Raw genomic sequence first — 15583 nt, 5'->3', positions numbered from 1 at the left:
GTTCGAAATGAGTCACTTTGTATTTGAATTCTACAGTGTAGCACTCTTTTCATGTTATATTGTCTGAATATTGCATGTTTCATGCATACTACAACTTTCTGGTTGTTGTCATCTTTTAAATTACAGAATGTAAAAAATATGTTTTCACATGTAGACACTGATATGATGCTTGCGATAATAAATGCAGTTATCACATTAGCATTAGTATTAGGGTTAGCATTAGCATTTATATTAGGGTTAGCATTAGCATTAGGGTTAGCATTAGCATTTGCATTAGTTAACGCATTCAAAACCATGGGGAAAATGTGTTGGAGTTGGCTAGAGACACTCAGGAGTGGAAAATGAACATGTGCGTACAATGTGTAAACGCTCTGCACTATGAGTTCTCGACCAATCACATTCACATTGTCATGGGTTGTCTGTAACCGAGTTTAGTTGGTAAAGCTCACTCTTCAGCTTGAAATACCACCACCTGTGCCATTTAATTGCTTTTCGTGGCTAAGCTGACTAAGGTGTTTCAAGAGGACGGTCACGTGTATTTTTCGAGACAGAGGACGCAAGATCAATCCCTCTCAGCAGTGGACTTGTGAGCGAGGAAGCAAAGCTGTTAAGCAAGTAGCATGCCGCCGGTTAATTAAAGTGGTGTCGTGAACCGGATCTGCAGTTGCACTCAGCTCAAAGGCTGGGGTTGATGTGGACTGAGAGGAGCGAGTGTAACCACGTTGAGTTGATAAAGCTCACACCTCAGCTTAAAATACCCCCACCAGCGTCATGGATGTGATACAAGAGGGTGGTCACGTGTTTGGGATACAGAAGACATAAGATCAATCCCAGTTGCGGACGTGTGAGCGAGGACGCAGAGCTGTTAAGCCACACAATGCCACCGGTTACATGTCAGGTGGTTGCTAAGCTCTTAGTCACTCAGTAAAACGGGAATGTCGGAGTATGAGTTTCAGAATAGTTAAAGGGATAGTTCACTCAAATTACAAAATGACGTAGTTTCCTTACCATGTGAACAGTTTATGGACAAGGTAAGACAGCAATCCATGCTTTGGTTTTGTTTACCTGGACATTTGTGTCCAAAATCCAATGCAAGTCAATCTCCCCATATTAGCATTTTTCACATTTCTTGTCAAGAGAGACTAAGCCAGTTATAATACTTTTGAATGTACCGCTAACTGATACAATATTTCATAAAAACTGTTAGCCAGGAGATTCTGGAAGTTGATAAATAACCTGCTAACAAACTTTTAAATGGTTTTGATGATTCCACAACACCCTAGGTAAGTGGAAAATAAGCTAAAATGTCAAAAAAGAGAACTATCACTTCAATTAAACTGTAACCGACCACACTCTAAAAGATAGACACTTACCATCTGCTGCTGGGCTGAATCTCTGATTGTTCTCCTCTACTTTGTTCTGTAACAGAAGACAGTGACCTTCAGGGCTCCCGAGTGGCACAGTGGTCTAAGGCACTGCATATCAGTGCAAGAAGTGTCACTACAGTCCCTGGTTCAAATCCAGGCTGTATCACATCTGGCAGTGATTGGGAGTCCAATTGGGCAGTGCACATTTGGCTGGGGTAGGCCATCATTGTAAATAAGAATTTAGTCTTAACTGATTTGCCTAGTTAAATATATATTTAAAGGCCCAGTGTAGTCACACATGTGATTTCCTTTGTTTTATAAACTCAGCAAAAAAATAGACGTCCTCTCACTGCCAACTGCGTTTATTTTCAGCAAACTTAGCATGTGTAAATATTTGTATGAACATAACAAATTTCAACAACTGAGACATAAACTGAACAATTTCCACAGACATGTGACTAACAGAAATGGAATACTGTGTCCCTGAACAAAGTGGGGGTCAAAATCAAAAGTAACAGGCAGTATCTGGTGTGGCCACCAGCTGCATTAAGTACTGCAGTGCATCTCCTCCTCATTGACTGCACCATATTTGCCAGTTCTTGCTGTGAGATGTTACCACACTCTTCCACCAAGGCACCTGCAAGTTCCCGGACATTTCTGGAGAGAATGGCCCTAGCCCTCACCCTCCAATCCAACAGGTCCCAGACGTGCTCAATGGGATTGAGATCCGGGCTCTTCGCTGGCCATGGCAGAACACTGAACGAGCAGTACAGAACGAGCAGTATGGCTGGTGGCATTGTCATGCTGGAGGGTCATGTCAGGATGTGCCTGCAGGAAGGGTACCACATGAGGGAGGAGGATGTCTTCCCTGTAACGCACAGCGTTGGGATTGCCTGCAATGTCAACAAGCTCAGTCCGATGATGCTGTGACACACCGCCCCAGACCATGACAGACCCCCCAACTCCAAATCGATTCCGCTCCAGAGTACAGGCCTCGGTGTAACGCTCATTCCATCGACGATAAACGCAAATCTGACCATCACCACTAGTGAGACAAAACCGCGACTCGTCAGAGAAGAGCACTTTTTGCCAGTCCTGTCTGGTCCAGCAACGGTGGGATTGTGCCCATAGGCGACGTTGTTGCCGGTGATGTCTGTTGAGGACCTGCCTTACAACAGGCCTACAAGCCCCCAGTCCAGCCTCTCTCAGCCTATTGCGGACAGTCTGAGCACTGATGGAGGGATTGTGCGTTCCTGGTGTAATTTGAGCAGTTGTTGTTGACACCTTGTACCTGTCCCGCAGGTGTGATGTTCAGATGTACCGATCCTGTGCAGGTGTTGTTACACGTGGTCTGCCACTGCGAGGACAATCAGCTGTCCATCCTGTCTCCCTCTAGCGTGTCTTAGGCGTCTCTCAGTACGGACATTGTAATTTATTTTCCTGACCACATCTGCAGTCCTCATGCCTCCTTGCAGCATGCCTAAGGCATGGGACACTGGGCATCTTTCTTTTGGTGTTTTTCAGAGTCAGTATAAAGGCCTCTATAGTGTCCTAGGTTTTGATAATGGTGACCTTAATTGCCTTCCGTCTGTAAGCTGTTAGTGTCTTAACGACCGTTCCACAGGTGCATGTTCATTAATTGTTTATGGTACATTGATCAAACATGGGAAACCCTTTACAATGAAGATCTGTGAAGTTATTTGGATTTTTACGAATCATCTTTGAAAGACCGGGTCCTGAAAAAGGGACGTTTCTTTTTTTGCTGAGTTTATATATATATTTCCACACTATGAGGTTGGAATAATACTGTGAAATTGTGAAAATTATGATAATGCACTTTTAGTGCTGTTTAAAAAAAACACCTGAAATTTCAGCCTGTTTTAGTGGGATGGAGTTTTGGCCTGCCCGGTGACATCACCAGGCGGTAAATTAGTTCATCAAATCAAATGTTATTTGTCACATGCGTAGGCCTTACCGTGAAATGCTTACTTTAAAGCCCTTAACCAACAATGCAGTTCAAGAAATAGAGTTAAGGAAATATTTACAAAATAAACTAAAGTAAAAAATAAAAAAATAACACAAGAATATTACATAACAATAATGAGGCTATATACAGGGGGTACTGTTAATAAACAGCAAGTAGCAGCAATGTAAAAACAAAGCAGGGGGAGTTCAATGTAAATATTCCGAGTGGCCATTTGATCAATTGTTCAGCAGTCTTATGGCTTAGGGCTGAAGCTGAAGCTTTTGGTTTTAAACTTGGCGCTCCAGTACCGCTTGCCGTGCTGTAGCAGAGAGAACAGTCTATGACTTGGGTGACTGGAGTCTGACAATTTATCGGGCCTTCCTCTGACACCTCCTAGTATACACAGTCGGGAGAACAAGTATTTTTTTTATCATAGCTACACTTCAACTGTGAGAGGCGGAATCTAAAACAATCTAAAACAAAAATCCAGAAAATCACATTGTATGATTTTTAAGTAATTGTGAAGACTTACAGAAAACGTTTGACCTCTGTCATTGCCAACAAAGGGTATATAACAAAGTATTGAGATAAACTTTTGTTATTGACCAAATACTTATTTTCCACCATAATTTGCAAATAAATTCATTAAAAAAATCTTACTATGTGATTTTCTGGATTTTTTTTCTCATTTTGTCTGTCATAGTTGAAGTGTACCTATGATGAAAATTACAGGCCTCTCTCATGTTTTTAAGTGGGAGAAGTTGCACAATTGGTGGCTGACTAAATACTTTTTTGCCCCACTGTAGATGAGAACTCTCTTGGTAGACAGTGTGGTCTAATGCTTATCATGAGGTATTCTACCTCAGGCAAGCAATACCTTGAGACTTCTTTGATATTAGACATCGCACATCAGCAGTTATTGACAAATAGACACACCTCCGCCCTCTTCTTACAAGACGTAGCTGCTCTGTCCTGCCGATGTACGGAGAAGCCAGCCAGCTCTATATTATCTGTGTCGTTATTCAACCACATCTCGGTGAAACATAAGATATTACAGTTTTTAATGTCCCGTTGGTAGGATAGTCTCAATCGTAGATCGTCCAGTTTGTTTCCAATGATTGCACGTTGGCCAATAATACAGAGGGAAGTGGTGGTTTACCTACTCGTCGGAAAATTCTTACAAGGCACCCCGCCCTCCTCCACCTTTTCCTCTGTGTTTTCTTCACGCTGATGATGGGGTTTTAGGCCTTGTCTTGACAAAGCAGTATATCCTTCGCATCGGATTCATTAAAATAAAGTCTTTGTCCAGTTTGAGTAGAGTAATCGCTATTCTGATGTCCAGAAGCTCTTTTCGGTCATAAGAGACGGTAGCAGCAACATTATGTACAAAATTAGTTACAAACAATGCGAAAAAACAAACAAAATAGAACAGTTGGTTAGGAGCCCGTAAAACGGCAGCCATCCCCTCCGGCGCCATTATAAGAAAGAGAGTTCCAAACGTCTCTGCCAATACCAGCTAGTTTTACCTTCCCTAATCAGACCAGTTCCAGACAGTCCTAGCTAAATTCTTGCTTGAGAAATTGCTCTTTGATAAGAAGCTATTTTTGTTTCTTTTTGACCATTTTAATTGAAAACATCAACAGTAAGGTACTTAATTGTTACCTTTAAGAAGTGATTTCAAGAATTTATGTGTCATTAAGTTGAAATAAATGGAAAGGAATTGCAATTTTAATGTAGCTCCCAAATGACCTGAAATGAAAATGGAATGGACCCCAACCCTGTTACTCTATGAAACTCTTTGAGTTGGTTTCCAGTCATGACCTCACCACTGACCTCATTGTCACAGCTACATCCCAAGTCGTAGGTTGTGGCAGAGGTGGCGTCAGAGGTGGTGGGTGCGGTCACTTCCTCTGGCATGATCGGTGTGAAAGGAGGAGCTTTCAGCATGTCATTCAGACTGCCATGGGTTCCATTGTTAGGGGCAGGGACTAAGCCCAGGAGGTCTGGGAAAGAAGGGCATATGAGATGGATGCTACAAAGTTTCCACAGAGACTTTATATTTCCTGGTTATGAAATAACTCTTGTAAATATTGGTTTCAGAGTAATCAGGGGTGCCAACAAATAAGCTCGTACTAGCACTTAATAAGTACAGAAAGAAATCGTACCGCACATGACATTGTACAACTCAATATTTTCAAATTCTGCCACTTTGGTCTGGAACATAAAGCTTGGTCCATAGCCCAAAAAGATTGTCTATATTGGGAACAAACATTGGAAACAATGTAAGCACAAACAGCTAAGAATAGAATACAGTATGTGAAAAATGTTGCACTGATAGAATGTTAATTTAAGTGGTTACCCGCATACTGGTGATCTTATTGTCAAATCCGTGGTCACCAAAGAAACCACATCTCCCAGGATGCCTCCTGTTTTCAGGTACTTTCCTGCATCACATAAAGAATACACAAAATAAAAAGCATTACACAAATACCAATTAGTCCACAAATTCCATATAATGCTTTTAACTTAATCTAGTTGAGTCGATAGCTCTAGTAGGTGTAGAAAAATACAATACCAAGCAACGTGCCACTTTCTCTCCATGAGTAAGTGGACAGCCTCAATTCTGCGGTTGTTGGCGTAGTGAAGCCGTTTCGGGAGGTGTTGTTTCAAGTAAGGCTTAAAGTGCTGGGTTGGCATTTTACACTGAAAAACAAGGTCATTACATGGACTCTGTGACCACACATGTAGATGACTTACTGTAAGTTCTACACAGCCAGCAAAATAACTAACAAAAACATAATAATTGTTTAGTTTTGTTCATTTTTTTCATGTGCACTTACTGTAAGATTTGCCACAACTACTTTTGGATCATCTGAAAAAAGTAAACATAAAAAAGTAAAACAGATACATAGGAAAATAAACTAGAAAGAAAGAAATGTGTGAACACATTCTAGTTCACACATCAAGCCTGCTACATCCATTCTCTTACAGTACTGTGTAACTCACAGGTGGTTGATTTGGGATCCCGGGCCCGGATTCTCCCAAGAGATCCAGGGATCAGATTGATCTCATCCACGTTCACAGGATAGGTACTGAGGAACTCAGTCCTATCACAGTGGGCCTCCTCCATTCCTAGGGGGGGGGAAGAGACAAGTTAACATAAGCCAAAATAAACATGATTTTTTTTTTTTTTTTAACAAGGTACATATGAATATTTTCACAATGTTATCAAGACATCAGGGAAAGACATCTGGTTTGGGTGTTATTCAGGGGTGGCAGGTAGCCAAGTGGTTAGAGTGTTGGGCCAGTAACCAAAAGGTTGCTGGATTGAATCCCTGAGCTGGCAACGTAAAAATCTGTTGTTCTACCCCTGAACAAGGCAGTTAGCCCACTGTTCCCCGGTAGGGCCTCATTGTAAATAATAATTTGTTCTTACCTGACTTGCCAAGTTAAATTAACAAAATATTAAGTCAGTTAACCAGAGTAGACATAGGCTAGTGCAGATACAATTCGAAATTGTGGTCTATTCTTCCATACCATGGTCTCCAACGACAATGATGTTGACACAGCGGTGTAGGTTCATCTGCTTCAGGCCGTTCATCAGCTGTCCAATGACATTATCAATCTCCCTCAGGGGGTTGTCCAACTACAGCACACAAAACACACCAAGGTTACTACAAGTCATGCCTCAAGAACAATCTCTGGAATTTGTCAATTGTGGTTCATGATAACATTTGACCTGTATTTACAGTATCGATGCGTAAATATCTCCGTAGTTAGAGAGCGCAGCATTATTTAGCTATTTAGCCGCTTAAAATGAGTTGTTCTTACGTGAAACATCCCTCACAACACCCACACCATCCCATAGCAACCATTAACCATCTTTGGCCTAATTTCGTCCACCAGCCAGTTCTCGCTCTCTCTGTCGAACCAATTTGAGCCTGGGGATGAGGATATTTCTGGCCCAATCAGAGGAGCTCACCTCATTGCTGAAGGGCCCCAGTCTGTGTCCGAAGGTGTCTGGCTGCTCTGAGTGGACAGCGTACACATAGGGCCTAGAAATAGCACAGAGACACACATCTCAACCACTGACCCATACTCAGTACAGACACACAGCTCAACCACTGACCCATACTCAGTACAGACACACAGCTCAATCACTGACCTCAGTACAGACACACAGCTCAACCACTGACCTCAGTACAGACACACAGCTCAACCACTGACCTCAGTACAGACACACAGCTCAACCACTGACCCCAGTACAGACACACAGCTCAACCACTGACCCCAGTACAGACACACAGCTCAACCACTGACCTTAGTGCAGACACACTGCTCAACCACTGACCCATAATTAGTACAGTAACTTGCTTCTCTATTCAGTATCTATTAATACTCTTATATACACTGCTCCAAAAAATAAAGGGAACACTTAAACAACACAATGTAACTCCAAGTCAATCACACTTCTGTGAAATCAAACTGTCCACTTAGGAAGCAACACTGATTGACAATAAATTGCACATGCTGTTGTGCAAATGGAATAGACAACAGGTGGAAATTATAGGCAATTAGCAAGACACCCCTAATAAAGGAGTGGTTCTGCAGGTAGTGACCACAGACCACTTCTCAGTTCCTATGCTTCCTGGCTGATGTTTTGGTCACTTTTGAATGCTGGCGGTGCTTTCACTCTAGTGGCAGCATGAGACGGAGTCTACAACCCACACAAGTGGTAGTGCAGCTCATCCAGGATGGAACATCAATGCGAGCTGTGGCAAGAAGGTCTGCTGTGTCTGTCCGTGTAGTGTCCAGAGCATGGATGCACTACCAGGAGACAGGCCAGTACATCAGGAGACGTGGAGGAGGCCGTAGGAGGGCAACAACCCAGCAGCAGGACCGCTACCTCCGCCTTTGTGCAAGGAGGAGCAGGAGGAGCACTGCCAGAGCCCTGCAAAATGACCTCCAGCAGGCCACAAATGTGCATGTGTCTGCTCAAACGGTCAGAAACAGACTCCATGAGGGTGGTATGAGGGCCCGACGTCCACAGGTGGGGGTTGTGCTTACAGCCCAACACCGTGCAGGACGTTTGGCATTTGCCAGAGAACACCAAGATTGGCAAATTCGCCATTGGCGCCCTGTGCTCTTCACAGATGAAAGCAGGAACACACTGAGCACATGTGACAGACGTGACAGAGTCTGGAGACGCTGTGGAGAACATTCTGCTGCCTGCAACATCCTCCAGCATGACCGGGTTGGCGGTGGGTCAGTCATGGTGTGGGGTGGCATTTCTTTGGGGGGCCGCACAGCCCTCCATGTGCTCGCCAGAGGTAGCCTGACTGCCATTAGGTACCGAGATGAGATCCTCAGACCCCTTGTGAGACCATATGCTGGTGCGGTTGGCCCTGGGTTCCTCCTAATGCAAGACAATGCTAGACCTCATGTGGCTGGAGTGTGTCAGCAGTTCCTGCAAGAGGAAGGAATTGATGCTATGGACTGGCCCGCCCGTTCCCCAGACCTGAATCCAATTGAGCACATCTGGGACATCATGTCTCGCTCCATTCACCAACGCCACGTTGCACCACAGACTGTCCAGGAGTTGGCGGATGCTTTAGTCCAGGTCTGGGAGGAGATCCCTCAGGAGACCATCCGCCACCTCATCAGGAGCATGCCCAGGCTTTGTAGGGAGGTCATACAGGCACGTGGAGGCCACACACACTACTGAGCCTCATTTTGACTTGTTTTAAGGACATTACATCAAAGTTGGATCAGCCTATAGTGTGGTTTTCCACTTTAATTTTGAGTGTGACTCCAAATCCAGACCTCCATGGGTTGATAAATTTGATTTCCATTGATAATTTTTGCGTGATTTTGTTGTCAGCACATTCATCTATGTAGAGAAAAAAGTATTTAATAAGAATATTTCATTCATTCAGATCTAAGATGTGTTATTTTAGTGTTCCCTTTATTTTTTTGAGCAGTGTATATTAATGCACCCCCCCCAAATTAGTCCATCTGAGTGTCTTGGGGAAATTTGGTTGGACAAATGGTGGAAGTGAGGTTGGCACAGGTTGATGTTAACATGAAATGAGCATTGGGGATGAATATCTAACCTCTCATCGTCAGGCAGACTTAGCCAACGCAAGATGGTCAGGATTCTCCTCTCCAGTGGAATCACCCTGCAACGACACAGACATGTCAGTCAAGTATACTTGCAGGTATCTCATGGTTTAGTTCTAGAATAACTGCATGTTATGGGGGTAAAACATTTTAGAAAAAATCCAAAAGGGTGCCAAAACAAAGAAATATCAACCAAAGTGTTCGTCTGGCAGTCTAACGTGGCTCTCATGTGTGTATACTAATTAGCGAAACTTGCTAGCAAAACAAGCTGGGCTCTATGCTACCATGCTTTGAGAGCTCAATGGCCAATGTGTCTGCTTGAATGGGGGGTATTGTTTGTAAAGATGTGCTGTAGGAAGGACCAGCTCCCTCGTGCTTATTAGGTCATAGATATGCAAATGATTTGCGTCATTTCACAAGTAAAATCACAACTTATTTGTATTTATATTGACCCTTATCATCATCTTTATACTAAGTTTCACCACTCAATGGGGGGGGATTGTTTAAAGATGGTAATACCATGGATCCTTTAGCTATTTGATTTGGAATATTAGGACTCCTTTAGGTATAAAAAATATATGAAAATGATTTGATACAATATTGAATTTGGCCTTTACTGCTATAGCCCATAGAAACGCACTGAATAACACATTCATAAATGGCAAAACTGACAGTCAAAAAAACATAAAGTAATTGACTAAGAGAGTTAACACACCATGGCCAGAAGAAGGTGCCTGCCTTCACCCCTTGCTTCTCTGCAGTGATCCAGATCTACAGACATACAGGGAAACAAGCATTGTTCTAAGCACAGATCTAAAACATGAGGCATACAGTATGCAAAAAAATCCATTCACTTATTATCTTATCCATTCCTAACCACTTGATACTGCTCCAAGTTGCTTTCTTACACTAGAAATGTCATTGTGCTCCTGCAAACGTATTGGTGTATTTCCCTAAGTTTAAAAAAACGTGTAAGTGTGAAGAATTGGACAGTATCTATACACTCACAGGTTGGCCACCCCACCAGCGGTGGTTCAGTTTCTCCCTCCCCCTCAAGTGGAAATTGGCGTCAAACACGGGGTCGTGCATCGAGTTTCCCACTATTCCATGAGACTCAGGATAAAGCCCCTTGAAAACATCACAACTCACAGAGTTATGAGAGAAACATCATTGAAACATCATTAATCAGTTTAAAAGTTGTTACAATGTTATTATAATGTCGTTACATGTTTTTACACGGTACACGGACATGTATTGGAAACCATCTAATTGAAAACCTATTTTATTTCAAGTTTCAATAAAACAGTGTAAATTCATATGGACATGCATCGGAATAAATAAACATACCGTGGCAAGAGTATACAAATTGGGGAAAGTTTTGGAGGGGTACACTGGTCGCATGTAGGGTGCATGAGTGCCACATGTTCCTATATGGAAATAAATTAGACAATGATCAGTAGCCTAGAATCTTTTACCACACTGCATGATAACTAAACACATCCATTCTGATCTAAAACATAATAGAGTAGAGTAGCAGGTTTTTTCCCCTTCTAGGGAGTTTTTCCTAGCCACTGTGCTTCTGCCTCTGCATGGCTTGCTCTTTGGGGTTTTAGACTGGGTATCTGTAAGGTACTTTGTGACAACTGCTAACGTAAAAACGACTTTACAAAATAAATGTGATTGACATGCAAGTTGCCTGGGTACTTCACCTTTTCTGCCTTCAATGCCATTAGCTACAGTATGGCCTATCTAGTGTCAGGATGTGAGTGGGAGTGACTTACTCAGTTTCTCCATGTTGGGGATCACCGCTTTGCCCTTCTTCATATAGGAGGCCCGGAACCCATCCACCGACAGCATGATCAGAGGAGGACGGATAAAACTGGGAAGAATGATCAAATACTCAAAAGCTGTCATGGAAAATTAAATGTTGATAAGATGTCACTTCTTTAGTTTACACAAATTATATGGGAACCATATGGCCTAGCAGTGTTAGGTCAAAAAGTGCCAACAGGGTGACTGGTTCCAGTACAAGTTGGAGGTGACTGCTCAACTACTGCCACTTTCCCCAGACCATGAAGCCATTGTCGCTGTTTCTGAGGATAAAATCATAACTAATAAGAAAACATTCTTGAGTTTTTGATTCAAACTTACCCTGCAGGACATTCAGGGCCTGTGATGTCCTCACACTCACCATCCACCCATTTAGTGTCTCCTGCAATAGGAGAATTTGAAAAGTCTAGCATATGATCTAGTAAAAGTCTGTTGCCGGTACATTGGAATTTGATTCAAAATAAGAATTTTCTTCACACTGCTTGTTGCAAAGTTTCACTTCTTCATTTCGAAAGTATGCAGATTAGCACGGGTTGTCAGAGTATGAGGATGATACATATAATACATGTATACCATGAAGAATGTGAAAGTTACTCACAGTTTGTACTTTTTATCGGTTCATTGTAGAGCAAACAACATATGTGAAGCTAATGCACTTCTGTCCAAAGGAAGATGCAAGACAAGAACCCAAAGCCCACATCCTATGTCACCTTCTAACCAACTGCCTTCCCATTTGGGTCTCAATATGGAATGAACTGACCTAACTTAACTTTCTTCAACAGCCTTTCAGACATCCCAAGTTTGAGTGTGTACCTTTGCAGAGGGCTTTGTAGTTGGTGCAGCAGTCTCCTTTCTTCAGACAATCTTCTGAGCAGTGGCATGCATGTTCATCATTCCTCATCTCCCCACAGCGATCTTCACTGCACTCAAAGCCACCCGCTGCACCAGGGAAGGGACATAAGAGTCTGTATTCAGCATCAACAACTAGCTACAACAGGACCAGTCATGACTCATGGACACAAATCAAGCAGAAAGCAAATTCAATATCAGCCATTGTTTAATTTGGTTTAATTATTTTCAACAGTAGTGGATGGTTATAATCTGTTCATATTGGGGATTGTAAACTTGGTGGTTCGAGCCCTGAATGCTGATTGGCTAAAAGCCATGGTACATCAGACCGTATACCATGGGTAAACATGTATTTTTACTGCTATAATTACGTTGGTAACCAGTTTATAATAGCATTAAGGCAACTTGGGTGTTTGTGGTATACGGCCAATATACCACGGCTAAGGGCTGTATACAGGCACTCCTTGTTGCGTGATGCTTAAGAACAGCCCTTAGCCATGGTATAATAGCAATAATGCACTTCGGGTGTTAGTGGTATACGGCCATATAGCACAACCCCTCGGGTCTATTGTGCAATTATACCATGGCACCACAGTAAGAGACACCATAAGAAAAAATAGTTCAAAGACAAGCTGGTACACAAACCTGTTTTTAAACAGTGCTCATCGAAATCTGAGCAGCAGCTGTAGTAGGTTTTGCACAAGTTGTCACATCTGCAACCTGGCGGTAAAGCTTCTTCCAATTCGAAACATCTGCCCTTACATGATCCTGCTGAGCTAACCCACAGGGAGTCTGAGATAGCTGGGACAAGAGAACACCATTACACAATGCTAAAGAGACACGCCAACTCCAAGTGACTCTGACTCAACTTCCATGGACGTGTCCTCGTATGGATACCACATTCACTAGAAAATACGTCAGTGCATTGAAAATGTAGCCTGGTAAACACAGCTTGTGTGTTGCACATAATAAGCTATGGCATTATGACAAGACAAAGGCTAAAGGCGATCATGCTGCAGAAAATGAAACGTCAATCTTAAATATTGGGTTACTACAGTTCCAGAAAAAAGGTGCAATATGGAAGAAAATGAACAGTGGTGATGCCAAAGAACAATTTCCATCTTTGAAGGGACAAAACAGTTATTATTCTCTATTTTACTCTACTGTAATAAAAGCATTATTAGCCAATTGAGTGTCAGGGCAGGAAAGGCCAGATGTCAACACAGAGATGAATTTCTCACTTTTGGTTTGTGGCGGAGATCCTGCATCTTCTCCAGGTCGACTTGCTTGAAAGACATATGCCACACTAACACTGGATCCCGTAAGGAGTGCGAAGAGAACAACTAACTGAGAAGAAGAGATAGATGTCATCCTAAAGCTGTTCATACAACCTCAGAATCAAGGAGTCAAGCCTAGACCATGAGGTATTCCACCTGATGAATTCAAACAGATCCAAAAATAATTTTCAACTAGTGCGAAAGTACCAGTTATAGGTAGGTACTGTGACAACTTAGATATTTGTATACTGGTCGATGTCAACTACATTCAAATACTCAAGCTGAGCATGATTTATCTTACACTGTAAAATGTAATAGTCCCAAAAGTGCACATTTACAGCAAAATCAAGTGCACCTCAAATAGGCTAATAACTATTTGACCTACAGCCTATATTTGACTCTGGTCTAACCATAGCGCCATCATTTTGGCAAATATTTTGATACTAGAGTATGTACTGTATGTGTTGAGCTTGAAATATGATTCAACAATCATTGAAGAGAGGAACATAATATTTGTTTAGCTTGAAATACTCCTTTAAATTCATCACAACAAGTGGTTGTCTTTTGTTATTCCATAAACAGCCCACGGATTGACGCAGTTTGAAGAGAGGTTTGTTTTCCTAATGGAGAACAGAACATCTGAATTTAGGTATAAAAACTTAATTATCATGGCAAAATATTTCCGACACAAATGTTGCTTTTTAAAAACTACCCCACATGTTCTTGTATTTTGAACGAGGTAATTTGATCCCTGTATAGACCACCAGGTGTATTTATTTAGATTATTATTTATTTTTTACTGGGCTATTGAAACAAATATGTTTATATGTGACATTTTCTGGTGGGGATAAATAAATAAACATCTCAATAAGATGCTGAGTAAATTAAGAGAAGTACATTAAGAGAAGACCTAAATGAATGTGATTAATTATAGGCTTATCAATCTGAAGAGACGATTCCTGTCACTCATTTGCGATAATATTGTTTCAAGTTCATCCGAACTGTTGCAGTTAAACTGATACATCTGACACAGGCCTGCCTATTCCGTTTCGGTTGAAACGTTCAAATAATAGCTGGCACCATTTAAAATGAATGAAGAACAATTCGTCACAGAACAGAATGGAGCCTTACAGTACATGACTGTTCAAAATATTAATCATTAGCCAATTAGCTTGTTTACTTGCCCGGGTAAACAAGTGCGTGTGCCACTATTTACAGACTGTAGCCTATCGACAATTAGGCGTAGCCTACCGACAATTAGGCTATTAATGAATTGTTTATTTTCGTTGAAGACAATATATTAATGAATATGATGAATAATTACATACGTTTACTAATAGCCATCTTGCAAGATCTGGACGCCTGTCAATAAGATTCAAAGTACAATTTCTTCCCTACACCTATCAATATGTTGCAAGGACGCATTTAGCATTTTGTCAGGTTGTCCAAAAGAAATCCAAGAATTTCAAGACTACATTTCAGAATACAACAATTATGCAACAACTTTACCGTACCAATTTTCCCAGTAACATGTTCCAAATAGCGTATCCTCCTCTTTAGCATTCCCCAAAAGAGTCCAAAAATTGTGGGCAAAGTCCACCCCTGACCGTTCTGAATCGATGACCAGGGCACAGGGGTTCAGCGCTGTTGAGTTGTCTTGCTCAATTTGCTTTTTGCTGCAAACCAAAGCGGATTAAGTAATGGTGACAGCTGCACTGTGGTACAATGGTGCTGCTGGCAGATGTTCTGTAAACCATAGTCAGCACTAAACTGTGGGTTCACTCGACTCGCGCAATGACAGAGGGAGAGGGAGAGAGAGGCGCTCAGAGAGAGAAGGGGGTGGGTTTTTATAAAAACAACTTTCTCTACTACAGTTTATGTTGAAATGACAGCTGTAAAATCATGTAGCTGCCAAATTTTAGAAAGCACCACCCCAAGAACTTGCTTGGAAAAGGCCTTGGGAGCATAGATGAAATTGCCATGGGGATGGGTGTCCCCCCCGCCCCCAATATTCTGAAAGGGTCGACTGCCCCCCCCCAATGATATATATCCTATATTATTTGGGAGGGGGGATTGGGAGCCCCTTGGAGGTCAGAACAACCCAGATAGTATAGGGACATGTCATTAGCAATGTCAACATGTATAGAATTGCGGGAAATTTGCTTTAACAGTTT

General features: G+C 42.0%; 1 protein-coding gene across 2 annotated transcripts in view; it reads right to left on the bottom strand.

Annotated features, from left to right (window-relative positions):
* The window catches only part of LOC112229779 (ectonucleotide pyrophosphatase/phosphodiesterase family member 2), a 35787-nt gene extending 20580 nt beyond the window's left edge, over positions 1-15207 (bottom strand). Inside the window, exons 1-20 of one of the 2 annotated variants that reach the window (XM_024395813.2) lie at positions 14924-15207; positions 13374-13479; positions 12778-12933; positions 12097-12222; positions 11605-11665; positions 11235-11332; positions 10801-10880; positions 10462-10581; positions 10169-10224; positions 9447-9512; positions 7316-7388; positions 6871-6979; positions 6340-6465; positions 6174-6205; positions 5909-6036; positions 5693-5777; positions 5499-5586; positions 5167-5336; positions 1374-1419; positions 1009-1065 (exon numbers count right to left, since the gene is read on the bottom strand). In XM_024395813.2, the coding sequence (XP_024251581.1) occupies positions 1009-1065; positions 1374-1419; positions 5167-5336; positions 5499-5586; positions 5693-5777; positions 5909-6036; positions 6174-6205; positions 6340-6465; positions 6871-6979; positions 7316-7388; positions 9447-9512; positions 10169-10224; positions 10462-10581; positions 10801-10880; positions 11235-11332; positions 11605-11665; positions 12097-12222; positions 12778-12933; positions 13374-13479; positions 14924-14941 (1801 nt within the window). In that variant the 5' untranslated portion in view covers positions 14942-15207. The remainder of the gene's footprint in view (positions 1-1008; positions 1066-1373; positions 1420-5166; positions 5337-5498; positions 5587-5692; positions 5778-5908; positions 6037-6173; positions 6206-6339; positions 6466-6870; positions 6980-7315; positions 7389-9446; positions 9513-10168; positions 10225-10461; positions 10582-10800; positions 10881-11234; positions 11333-11604; positions 11666-12096; positions 12223-12777; positions 12934-13373; positions 13480-14923) is intronic. The other variant, XM_024395814.2, reaches the window with a different exon arrangement.
* Positions 15208-15583: the final 376 nt, after the last annotated feature.

Source organism: Oncorhynchus tshawytscha, linkage group LG31 (assembly GCF_018296145.1).
Source record: "Oncorhynchus tshawytscha isolate Ot180627B linkage group LG31, Otsh_v2.0, whole genome shotgun sequence".
Classification (NCBI taxonomy): Eukaryota; Metazoa; Chordata; class Actinopteri; order Salmoniformes; family Salmonidae; genus Oncorhynchus; species Oncorhynchus tshawytscha.
Note: the sequence above shows the minus strand (reverse complement) of the source record. Positions and strands in the feature narration are given on the sequence as shown.